The following is a 19673-nucleotide window of genomic DNA, read 5'->3' on the forward strand; positions in this document are numbered from 1 at the left end:
TTCAAGTGGTGCAAGGGAAGCATTGAGCAACCACTGCCAATCAGAAACAACAGAGGTAGCACAAAGGAAGGAGAAATTGAAGAAAACAGAAGCTTGGATGAAGAAATTCACCAAATGAAAAAGAAACTCAAGCAGCAAAAGAAATTAATGCATGGAGCTATCAATATTGGCATTGTAATGTTTTTTATTCTAGTATTTGTAATGAGAAAGTGAATGATGACATTTCATCAATAATATGATATTTCATTTCCGAATTAAGTAGCTTTACAAAAGTGTGCCCCCGACACGCAAAAACTTTAAGTGTAGCTCTACAAAAACTTGCTCCCATTGGCAAAAGATATACATGATAAGTTTAGCAAAAAGTTATGCATAAATCACAAAATCAAGTACGCTTCCTTTTTCCCTTACTTGATGCATTACGTTGTTGCTGTGAACTGGAAGCACCTTGATCTCCCCCTTGCTGTGAACCAGCTGCACCAGAACCAGCTGCACCAGCAGAACCAGAAGCACCACCCGCAGCAGCAGCAGCAGCAACATCCTTCTTTTGCTTTGCAGTGGCCCCACCTCTGCATGTCCTTGCATTGTGTCCCACCTCCTTGCACTTACCACACCTCACAGTGCTATTTCTCTTTCCCCTTTTTGGATCATGTTTACCTCTTTTTCTCAGTTTAGGGGGTCTACCTGATGCTCTCTTCATGGGTGGTGGGAGGATAATAGGAAGGTCAAAAGAAGGCCATTGGGTTGGGTCAGGCATGGGGTGTATGTGCTCTGAGTAAGTTAACTTGTATGCTTGCCCTTTGAAGTAGTGAGACACAAAATCAGTAGCCTCAAGTCTTTGGTGGTAAATAACCCTAAGGCCATGTCTGCAAGGTATGCCAGATATTTGCCATACTCCACAACCACAAGTCCTTGCATCAAACTTAATAGGGTATTTGACAGCCCCCTCTTTCACTTCATATTCCCCTCCCCCAGCAACTGTTACAGAACAAAACCTGGTGAAACTAGCCGTTGGTGAGCAGGGGTATCTGGTGAAATTACCATAAAGCACAAGGGCACCTGGTGAAAATCTAAAAAACCTCAGGGGTACCTGGTGAAATAAATTACGAGGGTACCTGGTGAAAAAAAGTTTCTAACGGCCACTTAACGGCAGGGTTAAGTCATGCGAGAAAATGAAACCTGAGGGGTACCTGGTAGATTACTGAAACAACGAGGGTACCTGGTGAATTAACTTAAACCTCGGGGGTATTTCATGAAATATCCGTTAAAGAAAATAAGGGGGGGAAAAAATTATAATTGTTATATGCCACGTAAGGGTGAATACCGCCTATAGCAGGTTAGTAACTTGTTAGGCTTAATAATAGTAGTTGGGTCATAAAGGTTGGATTATTTAGAAATATCGCATAGGTAGGCTTAATTAAAGAAAATCGGGCAAAAGTTGGATTAATAATTACAAATTTTCCTAAATAATAAATAAATTTTTATATTTTTTTACCTAAAACCTTCTAAATACTTATGGTAATAAAGTCTGGGAGTATTTCTTATTAGTTAAAAGCAAGTAAATTAACTATTACGAGATTAAGAAATAATGAACTAATACTATTAAGAAATAACTATTATTCAGCATCATTTCATGTATGTTATTTCTTTATAAAATAATCTTATTACTCCGTAGTGAATTATTCCATAATATTATCAACATAATTCAATTGTACAAGGGAATATATCGTTACGACATTAGATGCAAAATTTATTAGTTTCGGTAAACACAAATTCTTATTTACAAAGGTTGTACAATAAATATTGTACACTGGAATAAAAGTTAACTCAAAATGCTTAAAAGTCAAGCTTATATATGTAAAAGTTATCTATTTTTTAGTGAATTTTTTTTCATTTTAATAAAACTTATTTCTTCAAAATCACTAATAATGTATAAAATTAATCATATAACCCTTTAAAATGTTTATCTATCAACTTTTTTTTACTAATATAAAAGTTAATCAAAATTAGGTTAAAGTTACAAGAAAATGAGTAAAAGTTATATTGGTGTACAATAAATGTATTGTACACCTTGTGCGCGCAAGACCTTTTGGTCAGTAAATCACTAATTATTCATATCACAATATTCACAAACAATCACTAATTAAGTAATTAAATATTCTATAAAAAAAATATCTTCATTCAAATCTTAACGTATACTATATAAGTATGTATGATTGCATTACTAAGATATTTTCTTAATTATACTCTCTTAACTTCTTTCTCTTATATTTTTTTCTTTCCTAATTAATCAACCCATATTGTGTTTTTTTTTTATCCGTATGTTAAATATTCGGATTTTTCATGAAATGACTCTAAGGTTTGCCTTAATACACCAAATACCCCTAAACTTTTCAGAATGAACCAAAGAACCCTGAGGTTTTAAAAAATAACACAAATGCCCTTAATGAGCATTTTCCTTCCATTCTGTTAACTTCAGGGTCATTTCATGAAAAATCCGTTAAATATTCCTTCGCGTAATATTTTTTTCCTGTTAATAGTCAAACTTAGGCATGCATAATTGGTTTTGTCTTAAATCAAACGTTAATAGTCGGAGATTATCATCTTACTCTAAAATCCACAATTTTATGTTAATGAAACGTTCTATATTTTGAGTGTACTTATGTTAATAGTAGGAGATTATCATGTTACTCTATAAGAGTTAACAAAATCACAACTAAGCTATATCTATCTGTATACTACATTTATTTATATCTATTACTATATACTAAAAGAGACACCAGGAAAGATACGTGTCAATTCCTAGTGCGATTTTTTCCCCGCCAAAAATTACTTTCCCAAAAAAGTGTATTTTTTATTTTATTTTTATTCTCTATCTTTTTTTATAAACTATTTATGTATGGAAACAAATTTTAGTTTATAAATTATGGCAATAATAGATACGACGTAATAATAATTATTCTAAATTGGCAATATTTTAGTCAAATAGCTATACTAATAATGGAAATATATCACTCAATATTTTGGTCAAATTACCATATTAGCATTTTAAATATGCATATTAGATGAATAAATTTAAACGAGTATGGCAAAAATGTTATAACTATGCAGTAGTTGGGGAGATATTCAGTTAAATATTTTGTTAAAAAATGATCAAAATCCGTGCGTGCACGGGATCTAATCTAGTAATTTACTAAAAGAGAGAAAATCAATTTAGTGATGACAAATGTCACTCTATGATTTGCCTCTCTTTTATTATAAAAGAAACAATATTATTTATAAATTAAGCATATTAATCTAACTCCTAATTAGAATATTTACTGATCTTGGAACGTTTAATAAATATATTATGGAAAGAAAATTTTGAACTCTAATATACCCTATTTTTGTCAGCAAGTTGTATTACAATTAAAATAATATAACAACATCTATCTATATATATCATATTAAAAGAGAGGAAATCAATGTAATGATGACAAATGTCACTCATTGATTCGCCTTTCTTACAGATATAAAAAATATTATAAAAAATAAAATAGTTGATTCTATAACTATTTTGTTAACTTTTACCTCAGAAAAAATATTTGATTCTCCTTTCCTCAAAATAATAATTTTTTAAAAAAAATCATTCTATACATAGAGAATATCTTTTTAATTGAATCTTTTCTATTTGGTAATAAATATAACCAATATAAGATTCTCTTTATATAAAAATAGATCCATTATCTGGAGTACGTAGTATGATTTTTATAAAAATTTAAGAATAGTCTACTTATTTGTAATTTATATTTACATAAATAGAATACAAATTAAATAAATTAGAAAATCAATCAAGGAATAAGAATGTACAAAAAAATTACAATAATAGTCTATGATATTTTAACAACTAAATGCGATAATTATAACCGTCATTGATTGTATTATTTTATACGTATTATATTTAGAAATTATCACCGCCATATTGTACTATTTAAAAAACAAAATTATGTAACTTCTTTAAACATGAGCAATTGCTGCATAATCTAATCTATCTACTACTTTACTACGTAATTCCTAAATTTTTTAGATGCAACACTACTACATTTCGGAGCTGATGCAACGCTCAAATCCGTTGCAATAGGGCTAAAATACCGTTGCATTAGACCTAATGCAACGGCTGGCTACCGTTGCATCCGCTGGCGTTGCATCAGGTCTAATGCAACGGCCTTTGGCCCTATTGCAACGGCTTCTTGCAATTTACTAGTGCCATTGCATTAGCCTTTCATCTAATGCAACGGTCTCCCCTGCAACGGTAACCAATAGGTATTGAAACCATCAAAAGCTAGCATACATAAGCTAAAGGAATGCTTCCATGGAGTCGATCACTATATATATCGTTTGATAATGGCTATATTTCTTCTCCACTTTGCTCACCTTGCACCTGCAAGTACAAAAAAATTTAGATTAATCACACGTTAACAATACTAGCTAAATATCACATATAAAATAACAAAAAAAGGCATTAGGTAAATGAAAATGTCAGGATAAAACGCAACGTTTTGATTGCTCTGTTGATTTTATTTGTATTTGTATAGATCCAAAAAGTGTTTAGTGTGATTTGTGGATGACTGATTTTGCCTGATATAATGTTTCATAAGATGAATTCTTGTTAAATATTTTATGTTGGGATGGAAATGGCTTTCGAATCAGCCCACTACCCCTCCTTCACATCAGGCAACCATGGCAGGTGAGATAGTTGGCCAATGGCACCCCCCTCCCCAAGGGATTCTTAAAATCAATGTAGATGCCTCTTGGGGAATGAGTCATGGATAACAGGAATTGCAGCAATTTCCAGAGACTTCAGAGGACAATGGAAGTTGGGGGCGTACCAGAAATGATACCTACCTTCAACTCTAGCAGCTGAAATTCTCGCTATTAGATTGGGCTTGGTGATGGCCAAGGAAGAGGGGTGGATGAGGGTTTATATTGTTTCTGATTGTAAGCAAGTTGTAGGGCTGGTAAACCAAGAAGACACACAGACCAACGATCTTTCTAATATTATTCGTGATTGCAGGGAACTGAAGCAACACTTCTTAGAGATTCAGCTTCAGTTCGAGGGTAGGAAGTATAATGCACTGGCAGACCAACTAGCAAGAAGTGTGAGACGAGAGGCAGTGGAGACTAATGAAATTATCAAGTGCCGCATACCATATAGCTGCTGCTTGAAGCTGTATGAAGATGAACTTCATGTTTGTTTTAGCAATATTGGGTCTGTAATGTAATTTAATTTTGAACCCCATGCGTAGTTTAAACTCTGAACAATGCTGTACTCCCTTTCTTAATTTAATTTAAGCTACTGCCCATTCCTACCAAAAAAAAAGAGCAATAATTCAAAGGCATAATGAATTTAGTTTGATTGATTCATGTTTCTGTATAATTTTTAAGTTTGATTGCATAAGAATTTGGGCAATTTTTCTGAAATTTTAATTTAGGAGCTTGAGGAAATGTAGGCTGTGGTGGTTTGTTCATGGGAAGATAGTATATTAGGTTAGATTTGAAACCACTTCATTCATTCAGCCTAGTTTCATGTTTGTTTATAATGCTTTTACTGTGAACTTTACAAGTTCATCAACCATTATCACAGCAAACAGAATATCTAGCCATCAGCAAGCTTTGTTTCTCTGTCATTCAGTGTTTCATTCTTGCACTGAAAGGAGTATTACAATACCTTTAAATTGGCGGCGAAAATCCTCCTCAAACTAAGATAGAATCACACCAACCTAACCTAGGACAGATGACACACAAGCTGACAGAAGACAGCTGCCATTCGTTACATAAAACCAAAGAAAACAGAATGTAGTAAAGAGAAATTAAAGGCTTTGTTTAGACTATACTATGGACCAAATAGCTTGTTGGATTCGGCTTGAACATTGCACTTGTATTCTATTTCACTTAGGGTTATTGAATCCGAACAACAAAGCTTTAGATCGTCTCACTAAATCTAAAGAAGCTGCCTTATTGGAAGCTGAGAAGACAGTTCAGTCTGCCTTGACTAAGGCTTCCATGGTTGGCTAAGATTTTTCTGGCTACAGTAGAGGAGTTTGATAGGAATGAAGACTTAGCATTCATCAACCTATTATTAGTAATTGGAATTCCTAAAGCTTGAATTTAGAATATTGACATTATAGAGTAACTCCCAATCCTTCTGGGAATAAGGCTTTATCATTGTTTTTGCAGAAAAATCAAAGGTAATTATTAATTAACTTTGAGACACAACATAGAGCTGCTAGCTTCATCAATCTGATGAAAATTCTAAGTTATTTTGGTTATGATATTAATTGCAGGACTTACATGGGAGAAGAACTTGATACCTTGAGCCTCAAGGAACTTCAGAATTTAGAGCATCAGCTTGACAGTGCTCTTAAACCCATCAGGTCCAAAAAGGTATTGAATTACTTCTTTGTATCTGATATGGTAAATTTTGGTAGCACTTCTTTGTGTCTCAGGGATTCATTTTTGAATTTGGATAAGCATTATGCAAAAAGATTAATACATACTTTGTTCAATATAAGAGACCCTCCGTCCCTAGATGATAGGACATACTTGATTTTAATGGTTTAAACATATATGCCTAATACAAGATCATAGAATTCCTAATAATTCTCAAAGGGGTTAGGAAAATAGGAATTTAAGTAAGCCCGAATGTAAGTGACAGGAAAAAAATGGTGGACGGGTCTACGCCATTTAAATAAAGAAATAGAATTGTGCTAAGTAATGCAGGACAAAGGAATAAGGAAAGTGTGTCAAGTAAATGGGGATGAGGGGATTATACTTGTCTTGCCAATGGGATGTGATCTGATCTGATAGTAGTATCACACTATCACAGTGTAATAGGCAGTGTCTGATACAAAGACCAGTTAAACCCTAGACCTAAACGGAAGCTACCAATGAAGGCATTAAACTTCTCATAAAAGGAGGGACAGTATTTTACTACTTTAAACATACTCCGTGAAATTCAGTGAAATAAAACTTTGTTCACACGGGGGAAGAAATATCCATGAAGCATCATAACTATAACCACCAAATAGAACAGCTGAACGGAATGCTAAAATTAAACTCTTAAGGCGTGAAATTTACATCCTTTAGCATCTCTTTCCATACCCTAAAACCAAAATACACCAATCTACAGGCTACATCTACAGGAAGCTCTCTTCGTGTGAATCATGTCTAAATGTCTGAATTTTTTTCAACCAAATGGACCCATTTCAGATGGTGACGCAGTAGGCTTGAGAAATCATAACAAGTAATGCAACCAAGACTCCCAAACAATTTCCAGAAGCCAAGACTCCCAAACAATTTCCAGACACTACTAATCATTTCATATTCTAAAAATCGCTAAAGAAACAAGAGAAAATTCAATACCTGACTAACTGTAGCTCCAGTTTTAGTAGATTGTCCATTTTGCTCACTGACATGATGTGGTGCACTAGACGCATCCCTAGGAGTCGATGTACTCAAAGATTCTGGAATTACGATATTTATTCCGGGATTAGCTTCTTGAAGTTGAGATAGAATTGCAGTAGCGAAACTCGGCATAAGTTGCTTCACCAAATCTGCTTTCATCTCCTCTGGAAATATGAGACCTGACCCCTTGTCTCTTTTTTGCACATCATTCTTTGTTACACCACTTCCAACAAGTCTTACACGACTTTTGCGCTTAGGCTCTGGAATCACTTGAGAGTAAGGATCCTTCGAGTTGTCACCTTCTCCATGTTGTGCAGACTCTAAAGCATTCATCTTTTCCTATTTCAGGAAAATAAAGTCACTGTCTTTCTATTGTAATAATAAAATCAAATATTAAATTAATGTATTAACTTACAATATACTCTCGTGTTTTCTCATTGTCTGTAAGATAAGTTCTTCCATGCGTTCTTTTCCTTGATTCTTTGTAGACCTTTGTTTGGGAGGGTTCTTGCTTATTTGGATCCTCTTGTTGCTATTAAAACCACAACCACGTCAAAGTAATGATGAATGTAGCCAACGAATAAGAAAAATAATCTGAAACGAGGGAAATAATTACCAACTCATAACGTAAAGATGCATATGATTTACGTCCCAAATTGTGCATATCATCTAACTGCAAACGATTTTCTTTGTTGATCTTACTTTCCTCCTGTGTGATACAAACAGTTAAGTCACAATTACATAAGTTAAATCACACGAACACATGGTAATAAAAGAAAATTTTATTAATTACCTCAATCTTTTCACACTCCCAATACTTCAAGAGATCTCTAAATTGAGGCACTGAAATAGTGTCGGGTTACAATTTCCATCTCAACTCATCAGTCTCATATGCATAGTAGTGGTTCTTCTTAAATCTGCATTTATAACAACGCCAACTTCTATTGATAGCATCCATGATCCATTTTTTCCCAGCAGTAGGAACCACATACTTTTCCTTTACAAACAATTAACAAATTAGCAATATATGGAGGTAAAGTACGTATGAGTATTATACTAATGCAAAAGAATAATATTACAACATACCAAGACATAATCCCATATTCTGTCAAGTGTGGGAAGACTTGGGAAGCTACAATAATTAAGTGGTGCAAGCTCGGGATCCTTCGCCACAGTTCCCAAGAAAAACTTAAATTCGCCAACAATTTTAGGTGTATTAGGTCCAACTGGCTGGCCAAGCGAGTTTAAGATAATAGCTTGCTGCTCCTCTCTTGTCCGTGCATGAACCTTTGTAAGCTTTGTTGGACCTTGATGCTTCTTGCTTTTAGAACCTTTTTCAGTTCACGTTTTTATTAATCCATATGCATTGTAATGAAAGCAAAGTTAAAAAATGGAATTGACTTATTATATACAAATGATCAACTTTTACCTTTATTTTCGTATTCACCCAATGCTTCCATTTCCAACTCAAAGTCACGCTCAGATACATATCCAACACCATTGTCATTTTCATACAGTTCTAAGTCATCATCAACATCTCTCATTGGAGCGGTAATAAGAGTATTTGAAACAATATTACTCTCTACAGCCACTTCATTTTCATTTTGTTCTGGATTCTTTTTCCTATATTCAAGATATTGCGACATGAACCTGGAGTACAATATACCTTTTTTTGCTTCTTTTGAGACATGAGAACTCGTGGACTTTTCCCACCATTAGGAAGGTCGCAAGGTTGAAGCTTCTGATTATACTTTTCTTGAACATTCCTAACAGAACTAGTTATGTTAGAATCATCCACTTGCTCCACTTGGTGTTGCTGTTTTGGATTATTCATCTTCACAAAATCAGCCATACTCCTTTTATGAGTTGATGAGCGAGTCATGGGCTTTGAAACCTACAATATAAGAGATCGTCATTTAAACTCTAAGATCAAGAACGAATAGGAATAGACAGACAATATATAGTGAAAGCTAATTCTCTAAAACATGGAAGTCCAAACTATCTCACATAAGAAAAGAAAAAAACAACGCAAACCTGTCTGGTGACCTTTTTCTTTCCACAAACGACTTTTTCAGCTTCCATATTGCTAGTATTTTCATCCTCTTCATTGTTACCATCATACTCAAATGAGGACTCATCATCATTTTCTTCTATCATTTCATTAAACTTTCCACTTGGGAAGTTAAAACCTTGACTTTTCTCCAGTATTTTGTTAGCCAAGAATCCTACACCTTTAGCTTGCATTCTTTCTGCATTTAATCTTATTTTCTCAAGCCTTTGCCGCTCATATTCTGGAATCTGTGCAACATGAGCTTTGGGCTTATTCCCTTTCATCTTTACACACACAAAAAAGGAAAAAAAACACGTCAGAACATTTAAAAAATAGGCAGAACATTATAGAAATTATAGAAAATGTATAGAACGTGATATAACAAATACAGAGTAAATGAGAATGCAAATTAAGTTAGAGCACAAAATCATATCAAAAGTGTATTAGGGAATGAGTATTTTAATTACCATCAAAAAGTTCTCTAGGAGGGACTTGGACAGCATAATGCCAACCCTCTCTATTTAAATTTTCAACAAAAAATACTTGATGTGCCTGAGATGCCAAGATAAATGGTTCATCTTTGAAAATGGTCCTATTCATATTAACCATAATAAGCTCTTCATCATTTTCTGAGTGGAACCACACACATTTAAACAAGACGACACTGAACTGACCATGATAAGATATCTCTATTTTGTCCTGTATAGAACCATAAAGATGACATCTCCCACTATAGGATTTTGGTCTTTGGTACTCGCAAAGCTATGTGTTAAAGCAGTTAGAGTAACTCCGAAATTTTGAGTCACGGAGTTTGCATCGCGTTTCATGGTATGGAATCTGTAACCATTAACAGAGTATCATGTATACTTTTTAGCAACGTAAGAAGGCCCTTTTGAAAGACATTTGATATGATCTGAGATAATGTCTTGACCTTCTCGAAGCTTCAAATCAACTTGATCTCTAAACCATTCCATGAAATCCTTGCTATGATCCTGAGCACTATTCCATTTTCTTTTCCGTTGAGTGCTAACAAAAATCTGGTGCTCACTGTAATTAAAAAAAAAATGTCATACTAGCATAATAAGGTGCTATAATATATATAGGGGAAAAAAATACTACATTTAAGTTAGTTATCTTACTTGATGTATCTCTCGACTTCTTCACAATCACAATTGAATAGGACATATCGATGCGCTTGAGCCCATATGATACGATCAATCATGAAACCAGGATGCTTCTTTTTCTTGGAGGTTCTTCCTTTTCCCTTGATAGGGCGTCCTACCTTAGGGAAAAATGACTTTGAATTGCTATGATTATCAACTATATGTGAAGGATTGTTTGACTTTTTCAAATATCTAGCAATGAAGGCAGCACATTCTTTAGCTTGGAATCCCTCTGCCATCGAGCCTTCCGGACGACCCTTATTCCGAACATCCTGTTTTAACTCCCAAATACCTCTCAATTCCATACATACACCTATTTCCAACAAGACCACCTAGCTTAACTTGTTCCACCAAATGCACAAGTAAATGAACCATTATGTCAAAAAAGGCAGGTGGGAAGATACCTTCTAAGAGACAAAGAGTTTCGACTATCTCTGATTGGAGTTTGTCAAGATGTCGAGGATCTACATCTTTACTCCAAATTCCCTTAAAAAATGCACTAAGTCTTATCAATGGAGTTGCAACATCTTTTGGTAATGTTTTCTTAACAGCAATAGGGAGCAGATAATTCATCATAAAATGAGCATCATGGCTCTTGTAGCCTGTGATTTTTCTTTCTCCAACTTGCAGACATCGAGAAATATTAGAAGCATACCCTTGAGGTAACTTAACATTTTTAATGACCTGGCAGAACTTGCGTTTTTGTTCCGCTGACATCCAGAACCTAGACCTTGGGAATTCTTCGTTGCCATCGTCATATACTATAGGTTGAAGCTCGGGCATCACTTTAAGTTCTAACAAATCTCGACGAGCATTTTTGTGATCCTTGCTCTTTCCGGGGATGTCTAACAATGTCCCATTGGCATTATCAAAAACATTTTTTTCTATGTGCATTACGTCAAGATAATGACGATTAGAGCAATGCTTCCAATATGGCAACTTGAATAATATGGATATCTTTCTCCATGGGTTTGGATCTTCCTCATCACGCCTTTGTCTCGTTCCCTTCTTTCCAAAATCATTTGGAAAATCACGCAACAAATTCACAATATCAATTCCCTTCAAAGGAACAGGTTCACTTCTTTCCTCGATCTTTCCATCAAAATCTCTTTTGTTTTGACGCCAAGGGTGAGTCAATTCCAAAAATTTACGAAAATGCTTGTAGCAAACCTTTTTAGAATAATCCAACCCACTGGCCATCAGTTTCATAATGACATAAAGGGCATGCTAAATATGTAACAGCCCGCTCTTAAGGAGCTGCTAATTAAAATACATTACTGCTAATTAATCAACTTAACTCTTAATCCACAAAGAGACTTAACCAGTTTCATCAACCATTCACAAATAAAACTTATTACAACCTTATTCATACAATTCAGCTAGCACATCTCCTTCCCCATTCGGGATCCTTGATTAAACTTTGAACAATTCACAAAACCTGCAAAAACACTAAATAGGAATCTGCGCCCACTAGGACAGGTTCAAAGAACAAAGTCATGAAAACTGAGTACACACTGCCCAACCTGAAACTTATTTTAGTGGCTTAAAACATGATTTCATAATTTATTTATTTCAAAGATAAAACAGATTCTAAACGATTAAAATAATATTTCAAATGATGCTTTGTAAGCAAATTTCAACAAATTAAAGCATTTCACGTATAAACTTTAAATAAAAACATATTGATACGTAAACAAGGAAAGGTTATGACTTATGCCTAAATACTTTAGAGATTGTATTTCTCACAACTTTTACTGACTTAAAGTATATTCGCAAATATGGGTATCTAAAATATCTCAATAGGATTCTCAACTCACTTTCCATAACTAATTGCAGAATCTAACATAATATTTAATATAGCTCAAAAAGCAATATCCATCTTCAGATATAATAGTTAGTAATAACTATTCTCTATAATGTATTTATCACATCCTAACATAAATTTCCCTCGAATACATACCTTTTGAAAATACTGATACCCTATTCCTAATTCATCACAGTAATCAACTTTCTAAATCAATCATAATTACTATAACTCTTTGGTTCCTATACATAATAAATAACGTGTCAAAAAGTACTTATAAATTTTCAAAACAATATACGTTTGGTGTTTCAAAATACACACACTAATTCTTACACAATATTTGCTTATTCTAGAAAATCGAACACCTTTTGTCTTTAAAACTTATATACTAACTGGGTGAAGAGAACACGAATAGAGAAGGGTTGTTCAACCACTACCTCTATACTTTTAGGGGTCGTCACCCCACACATATACACATGCTTGCAAGACTTTTAGGAATGTCCCCACACATATGTACAGATGTACATTTACACAGATGTACAAAGATGTACTTTACACAGATCACACACATACACAATGTTGTTCATGACCGTTGTCAACGGCTTCATCCCCACTAAAACACATTTGAAAACTTATTTCAAATCGTTCTTATACATATATTAATAAACAAATTCAAAAATTCTTTCTCATCACTCTTCACAAAACATTCTATAAATATATATATATATATATATATATATATATATATATATATATATATATATATATATATATATTGATCAAAGACTCGGTGTCAAATATCCATAGATTTTCACAAGCCAACAAGCTTAGTAGAGTATAAGTAAATATTCTTAGAAAATCAGATTTTCTTTAAAGCTTTCAGATGCAAACCATAAACCATAATCGTACTTCATAGATTCAACTCAACTAGAGCTCTTAACGTACACTTCTCAACTTATTAAGGGACTACATCGATATCCGTTTCAAAGATTATCCCAGACTACAACATTTATATTAAAATTCCATTCTTACTTGTAAGTAGGGTAACCCGCCTTGTCAAAATCATAATCAGGACTCCAAGTCAGATAAAACTTCCAACTATAACCCTTAGTTCAAGGCATAATTAAGATCCATAAACATGTCCCAATTCAATCCTTAATAGATATAGTTACACATAAGACGCTCTTATGTTCCCAAAACTTTTCAATATTGTAATGCTAGTCATAGGAGTTCTCTGGTGAGAATCATATTTATACTTAAACGTAGCCTAGTAACATCGATATCCTCAGATCATAACTAATTCATTAGTGGCTCTAACTCAATGCCTCGTATTATACACCTTAGACCTCATATATGGTTATAAGAGTTGATTAAATATATTTTTGTCTTCGTTCAAGTATTACATGACTACAGGCTCGTAACTTTACTCACACTAAAAGATCAATTTCAAGAAAATCTCTAAGGTTATAACATTGGTTATAACTTTGGTAATCCAACACTTTTTATTGCTAAAGTATAGTTTGGGAAAAAGAAAAAAAAATCAAATCCTTTCAACCAACATATTAAAACACTTCTTTAAAATATTAAAGAATTGAATCATTGATCACAATAGACTCAAACCAATTACTATCTAGTTTTGTACGGAAATATCACAAGGATAAATCAACCAAACCGGTATTAATCGAATTATATATATAAATCAAACTTTATGGCATTATAAAATATAATTAGACTTTTAAAACAATAAACACATAAGTTAAATTATGATACAATTTTCACGATATTTTGTTATATTCTTTTAGAGTTAAAAATTATTTTATATTACAAATAAAAGTTAACTTAATTTCCAAGATCTCTATCCATAAATATATCCATAAATATATACGCAGAAAATACTATCCTTGAGAAATATCAGTTGAAAGAAAAAATCTAATAAACTTACAATGTACACTATAAGGGTGGGAACTCAACTTAACATATCCTTTAGATACTTGATTCCTACAATTAAATTTACCCAATTCTAAATATACTTAAGTTCCCAAGTGCAATACAATGCTCAAAGCCGAAATAAGGTTTGAAACCAATTAGGCCCACTAGGAGATTTACCACTTTCAAATCAATATTGCATTGACATATGCAAAGTGGCTCACTTAGTGTTTATCTATGATGTTATATAAACAGTTTATAGCTCCTCTCACACATTATATATATATATATATATATATATATATATATAGCTCAGATCCTCGTCAAATGTACACTTGCATACCATTGTATTCAAACTGACTTTTCGCAGAGATAACCCATGAATAGGTTTTCAAGTTACAAAATCACAGTAACGTATTTAATTGTTTTTACAAGGAGTTCACAAGGTGTGCTTAAATTTCAAAACAGGAAATGAAAATCATGTTCAATTCAAATATTCAAATCACACAAATCAACTCCAAGTTATAGAAGGTGGATGGACAATGTGTACCTAATCACTCCCTTCACACTATATATTACTTCATGTATCCATAATCCTTAGCTTGATTACAACCTTGTTCTCTTGAACTCCATAACCATCTGGTCCATCTTACAATAATTCACCTCGCAATGACGACACCAACAGTTACTATATTTCTCAAAAGTGAATATCAAAAGGTCTTGCGCGCACAAGGTGTACAATAAATTTATTGTACACCAAGATAACTTTTATCCATATTTTTGTAACTTTAACCTAGTTTTGATTAACTTTTATATTAGTAAAAAAAAAATTGATAGAAATGGTTAAATGGTTAATTTTATACATTATCAGTAGTTTTGAAGAAATAAGTTTTACTGAAATGAAAAAATTTATCACTAAAAAACAAATAACTTTTACCTATATAAGCTTAACTTTTAAACATTTTGTGTTAACTTTTACTCCGATGTACAATATTTATTGTACACCCTTTGTAAATAAGAATTTGAGTGAATATACGGAACCAACTTAATAACTTCTCTTTATATTGAGATAATCTTATAACATGATACTACATAGCCCCCAATTTTTTTTCTTTTAATAAACCTTTCCATCAAAAGCTAAAACTAATTTGGGCTAATTAAAACAATCAAAATAGAGTAAGAATGTCCCCTTTTACACCTTGGAACAAATGAGTACTTGAATTGACTTTTGAGTGACAAACAAAGGGGCGGAGATGAAGAAGCAGGGCACCGAGCAACAATCAACAAGGACGATACAACAACGGCGTCGCTACAACCGTAGCCCGAAGATGGTAAAACACTTGCCGGCGATAAGAGGGGTAACGACCCACCACAACCAGAAAAAAAATGAGAAAATGAATTAGTTAGGGTTTGCTCAATTGGGGGGTTTTGATTTCTTATTCAATTCCAAAATAATTGACAAAGGGAGTTGCAAATTACCGCTCAATGGAGTAGAATGAGCAAACATCGCCGACAATAGATGTCACCGGTGACGGTGACTTGGGTCGACGACTGGGAAGAAGGGATCGAAGGTGAAGGAAGAGGGATATATTGAGTGAGGGGATGAGGCTCTCCATTTCTTACTTCTTTTTTTTTTTTTTTTATCTTGGATCTTTCTGAAATGAGGAAGCAAATAGTGGCTAGGTAATTATACAACAAAAGAGAGAGGGTTTGTGACACTTGTCACCCAAGACCCATAAATTTTTATTTAAACCATTAGCCAAATCCTTATTACCTTTGGTTTAATAACATTTAATTAGAGAAAACTCAACTAGTGTAACAAAAATATGTTATATCTAAACTTTTTTAAAAATGTAAATCTCAACTTCATAGTTAGTTTGAGATAGAAAAATTAATTTCACAGTTTAAACAATTTAACTTAAAATCTCGATTCTTTAAATAATTAATTCCCAGAATTATCCTGAAGTAAAACTCGGAAACTTATTTATTTTAAAGACACAATTAGAGATAAAAATAAAATTTAAATTTAAATTCACTCACTAAATTAATACGAATCTAAAACCATAATCTCAAAAGAATATATATATTTTTAAGAACAATTTTAATGATGATAATGATCTTTAACTCCTGATTAGGAGTTTCATAAAAACCCGGGCTATTACAAAATACCCCTTTGTACTCCACCCGGACAACATTGCATAAGCAGGAAAATCGCTCACAGTAGTCATCAATGCTACACGCATGTCAAACCTTTGATTGCTTGAAGCATCATAAGTTTCTAGCCCATACTCCCATAAATCCTTTAAATCTTTAACCAAGGGCTGCAAATATATATCAATATCGTTGCCTGGGGAAGTAGGACCGGGGATAAGCAAGGATAGCATCAAAAACTCAGGCTTTATAAGCATCCATGGTGGCAAATTATTATTTATCAAGATAACTGGCCATGTACTATGTACAATGCTCATTGAATTGAACGGGCTAAACCCGTCAGTTGTTATCCCCAACCTGACATTACGTGGATCCTTAGCAAACTGTTTGTACTCAGAGTCAAAGTCTTTCCAAGCTTGGCCATCTGATGGATGTTGTAAAAGCTTAACCGTTTCACGCCCATTAGCATGCCATGTCATGTATCTTGCTGTTTCTTCACACATAAATAGCCTTTGCAACCTCTTTTTAATCGGAAAGTATCTAAGAATCTTTCTAGGAATCTTATGAGTCTTTCCATTTTCTTGTTGTGCGTTTGGATCTTTGCCATTCGATTTCCATCTAGGTGTTTCACAAACATGACAACATGTTGCAATTGCATGCTCCTCCCAATACAACATGCAATCATTGGGGCATGCATCTATCTTCTTGTAATCCATGCCTAAAACTTTAAGAACCGTCTTCGCTTCATTAAAAGAGGCAAGGACTTTTGATGCATCAGGCAACACCTCCTTGAAAATCTCCAATAACAAATCAAAAGACGAATTAGGTAACCGAACATCACACTTATAAATAAAAAGTCGGATCATGAAGGAGAGTTTAGAATGTTTCTTGCAACCAGGATACAATTCCTCCTGACTTTCTTCTACCAACTTAAAAAACTGCTTGGCCTCATCATTTGGCCCCTCTCTGAAAGCATCTTGTACCCCATGCAACAACTCTGCTACATCATCGTTCAAATCATTCATGTTCGATTGTTCTTCATGATCAAATATCATTCCTTCAGTTTCGATGTTGATCCCTAACTCTGACAACTTGTCCATCCCTGGCACAAAACCATTACAAACTAGGTGATCTCTGACATCATTCTTATAGCGCCAATAACGATAATGACAACTATCACACGGACAACAAATTTGGTTCCCTTGAGACTTGGTAGCAAAAGCCTTTTCAATGTATTGATCTACTCCTTTCTCATATTCATTACTCCATTTGGGAAACAACCACCATTCCTTCATCGTATCACCCATTTCCGAAAGGAAGAATCAAGATGGTTAATGTAATCAAAAGCTACAACAAAAAGAATTTTTTTTTTTCATTTAGTCACATGGTAATTATGAATTATCATTAGTGCAATTTATATCACTCTATGTAGTAGTAATAATACTATACTAAATGACAAATAGAGGTAGATGTATACAAGTCCACACAAACACCAAAAGAAACACCTAATAAGACCACCCTACCAAAAACCAGAAAACACAAACATGACCTAACACAACAGTCATCCAACATCTCTTTTTTTTTTAACAGAAGGGCAACAAGACAAAAAAGCAACCAATAATTTCAGGAGGAACCAACACAAGATGATCAAATGTATATACATGCACTATAAGATAGAAAACTTACATCTCCTCAAACTCAGAACCAACTGTGTAGAAAAATGACACTCCAGCTACCCCAACAATAGCCTACAATTTTCAGATGCAGTAACAAGTTGTCAGCTTTAGACGTGAAGAACAATAATAGAGAACATTAATATACTGACAACCCCCTCAATAATTTTTTAGGTTATTTTAATCCAACAAATCATAACGTGTACTTTTCCAATTTCGCATTTACTTCCTTTTCTAATATGATACTTCCTCCGTTTCTAAATAGTTGCACAGTTACTGTTTTTCTAAATGACACAATATTTAAGAAACAAGAAAGAGAGTGTTATAAAGACTACTATAAACTTGACCACCTAACTTACAAAAAGAAACCCTGCCATTTTGTACTGTCACAAAACCAAACCACCGCTACCCACTACCACAATTCCACTACTGCCATTTCACCATTACAGTAACTCATTAATGCATTACCTACCACCAAAAACATCAAATTCAGAGAAAACGTAAAACTCATATTTATGTAATACATTTTCCGGCTGATAGTTTAAACAACTCCTGCCACCAGCAAAGGAGTATGCTGGATGTACAACCATAAACAGATTCAGAGTATCTTTAATAAAAATAAACTGTCAAGTAGTGTAAAAGACGATGAATCAAAAGATTTATACGAGTCCACAAGCCTATGAACATATTATATACATGCAGGATTTTGCTTCTGACTTTCTGAGGAAACCACAGCTAATGTACTGCTCTCTTATGAAGGAAATATGTCCTTCACCCAAGGTGCATTAAGTCTAATACCAAGGTTCAGATTAATTGCGAACAATTAATTCAGTGAGATCAAGTGATCGGAACAGCTAGCTGGAGCAATGCTTCCGATCAGTGAGTTCTAATGGATATTGAACTCACAACTTACTCTTGACTGAACCTACAAGGTCACACCAATGACACGTAACAGATCACCGGATTAAATGAATCGGAAATTCATTTAATAGCTTTTCGGGATTTAAGTTGGAAACGTATTATACGATACGACCTTGCATCGGAATCGTATATCGTATCGCGAATATTCGTAAGCTAGGGGACACGAATAAATCGTATCGTACGACGGTGATTCTTCGTATACGAAACGATAAATAAATATATCGGAAATATATTTAATCGCGAATACAAGGAGCGGCCCACGAGCCGAGTGCACGAAGCACTCGAGGCCCATAGGCGCGCGCATAGGCGAGCAAGCAAAGCGCGGCAGCAGCGAGGCCCAAGAGGCAAGGGCTGTGCGCGTGCGTGCGGGCCGAGACCACGACACAGCAGCAAGCACGGCCCACGGCCCCTTCGATGTGTGTGTCCGTGTGACTTGGCGTGCAAGCTTGCTAGCCAGCCTTGCCTCTTGGCTTGGTCGGTTAGTAAGGTTATGTAAATAACCTTACAACCTAATTTCCAACTTAGCACAATCACAATTCAGATTA

The 19673-nt window shown here is 34.1% G+C and overlaps 2 protein-coding genes across 13 annotated transcripts; both read right to left on the reverse strand.

Moving 5' to 3' along the window:
- Positions 1-3893: 3893 nt before the first annotated feature.
- Positions 3894-16133, reverse strand: LOC110783809 (uncharacterized). 12 transcript variants are annotated; one of them, XM_021988196.2, is made up of 9 exons: positions 14934-16034; positions 9475-9774; positions 8870-9334; positions 8527-8771; positions 8234-8437; positions 8057-8149; positions 7856-7972; positions 7399-7779; positions 3894-4417 (listed from the first exon to the last, which is right to left on the reverse strand). In XM_021988196.2, the coding sequence occupies exons 6-9, from the start codon at positions 8102-8104 to the stop codon at positions 4385-4387; spliced, it is 579 nt and encodes a 192-aa protein (XP_021843888.1). In that variant the 5' UTR covers positions 8105-8149; positions 8234-8437; positions 8527-8771; positions 8870-9334; positions 9475-9774; positions 14934-16034; the 3' UTR covers positions 3894-4384. The 12 variants fall into 12 exon arrangements, 1 of the variants encoding a protein (XP_021843888.1); XR_008921935.1 differs by lacking the exons at positions 3894-4417; positions 7399-7779; positions 7856-7972; positions 8057-8149; positions 8234-8437 and adding exons at positions 9958-10327; positions 10422-10537; positions 10630-10966; positions 11058-11823 and having other exon boundaries at positions 8596-8771; positions 14934-15046; positions 15582-16133; XR_008921936.1 differs by lacking the exons at positions 3894-4417; positions 7399-7779; positions 7856-7972; positions 8057-8149; positions 8234-8437 and adding exons at positions 9958-10327; positions 10422-10537; positions 10630-10966; positions 11058-11823 and having other exon boundaries at positions 8596-8771; positions 14934-15031; positions 15582-16130.
- Positions 16134-16503: 370 nt separating this feature from the next.
- LOC110783824 (uncharacterized) lies at positions 16504-17841 on the reverse strand. Its single transcript, XM_021988208.2, has one exon. The coding sequence runs from the start codon at positions 17839-17841 to the stop codon at positions 16504-16506; it is 1338 nt and encodes a 445-aa protein (XP_021843900.2).
- Between the last annotated feature and the right edge of the window lie 1832 nt (positions 17842-19673).

Source organism: Spinacia oleracea, chromosome 5, assembly GCF_020520425.1.
Source record: "Spinacia oleracea cultivar Varoflay chromosome 5, BTI_SOV_V1, whole genome shotgun sequence".
NCBI lineage: Eukaryota > Viridiplantae > Streptophyta > Magnoliopsida > Caryophyllales > Amaranthaceae > Spinacia > Spinacia oleracea.

Bases quoted from the DNA above. Each gene is read 5' to 3' on its own strand.
- LOC110783824 (XM_021988208.2), bottom strand. From the start codon at position 17,841: ATGGGTGATACGATGAAGGAATGGTGGTTGTTTCCCAAATGGAGTAAT.
- LOC110783809 (XM_021988196.2), bottom strand. From the start codon at position 8,104: ATGCACAATTTGGGACGTAAATCATATGCATCTTTACGTTATGAGTTG. The intron at 7,973-8,056 runs GTAATTATTTCC...TGGTTTTAATAG, and splicing joins CATCTTTACGTTATGAGTTG to CAACAAGAGGATCCAAATAA. The intron at 7,780-7,855 runs GTAAGTTAATAC...TTCCTGAAATAG, and splicing joins AGAAAACACGAGAGTATATT to GAAAAGATGAATGCTTTAGA.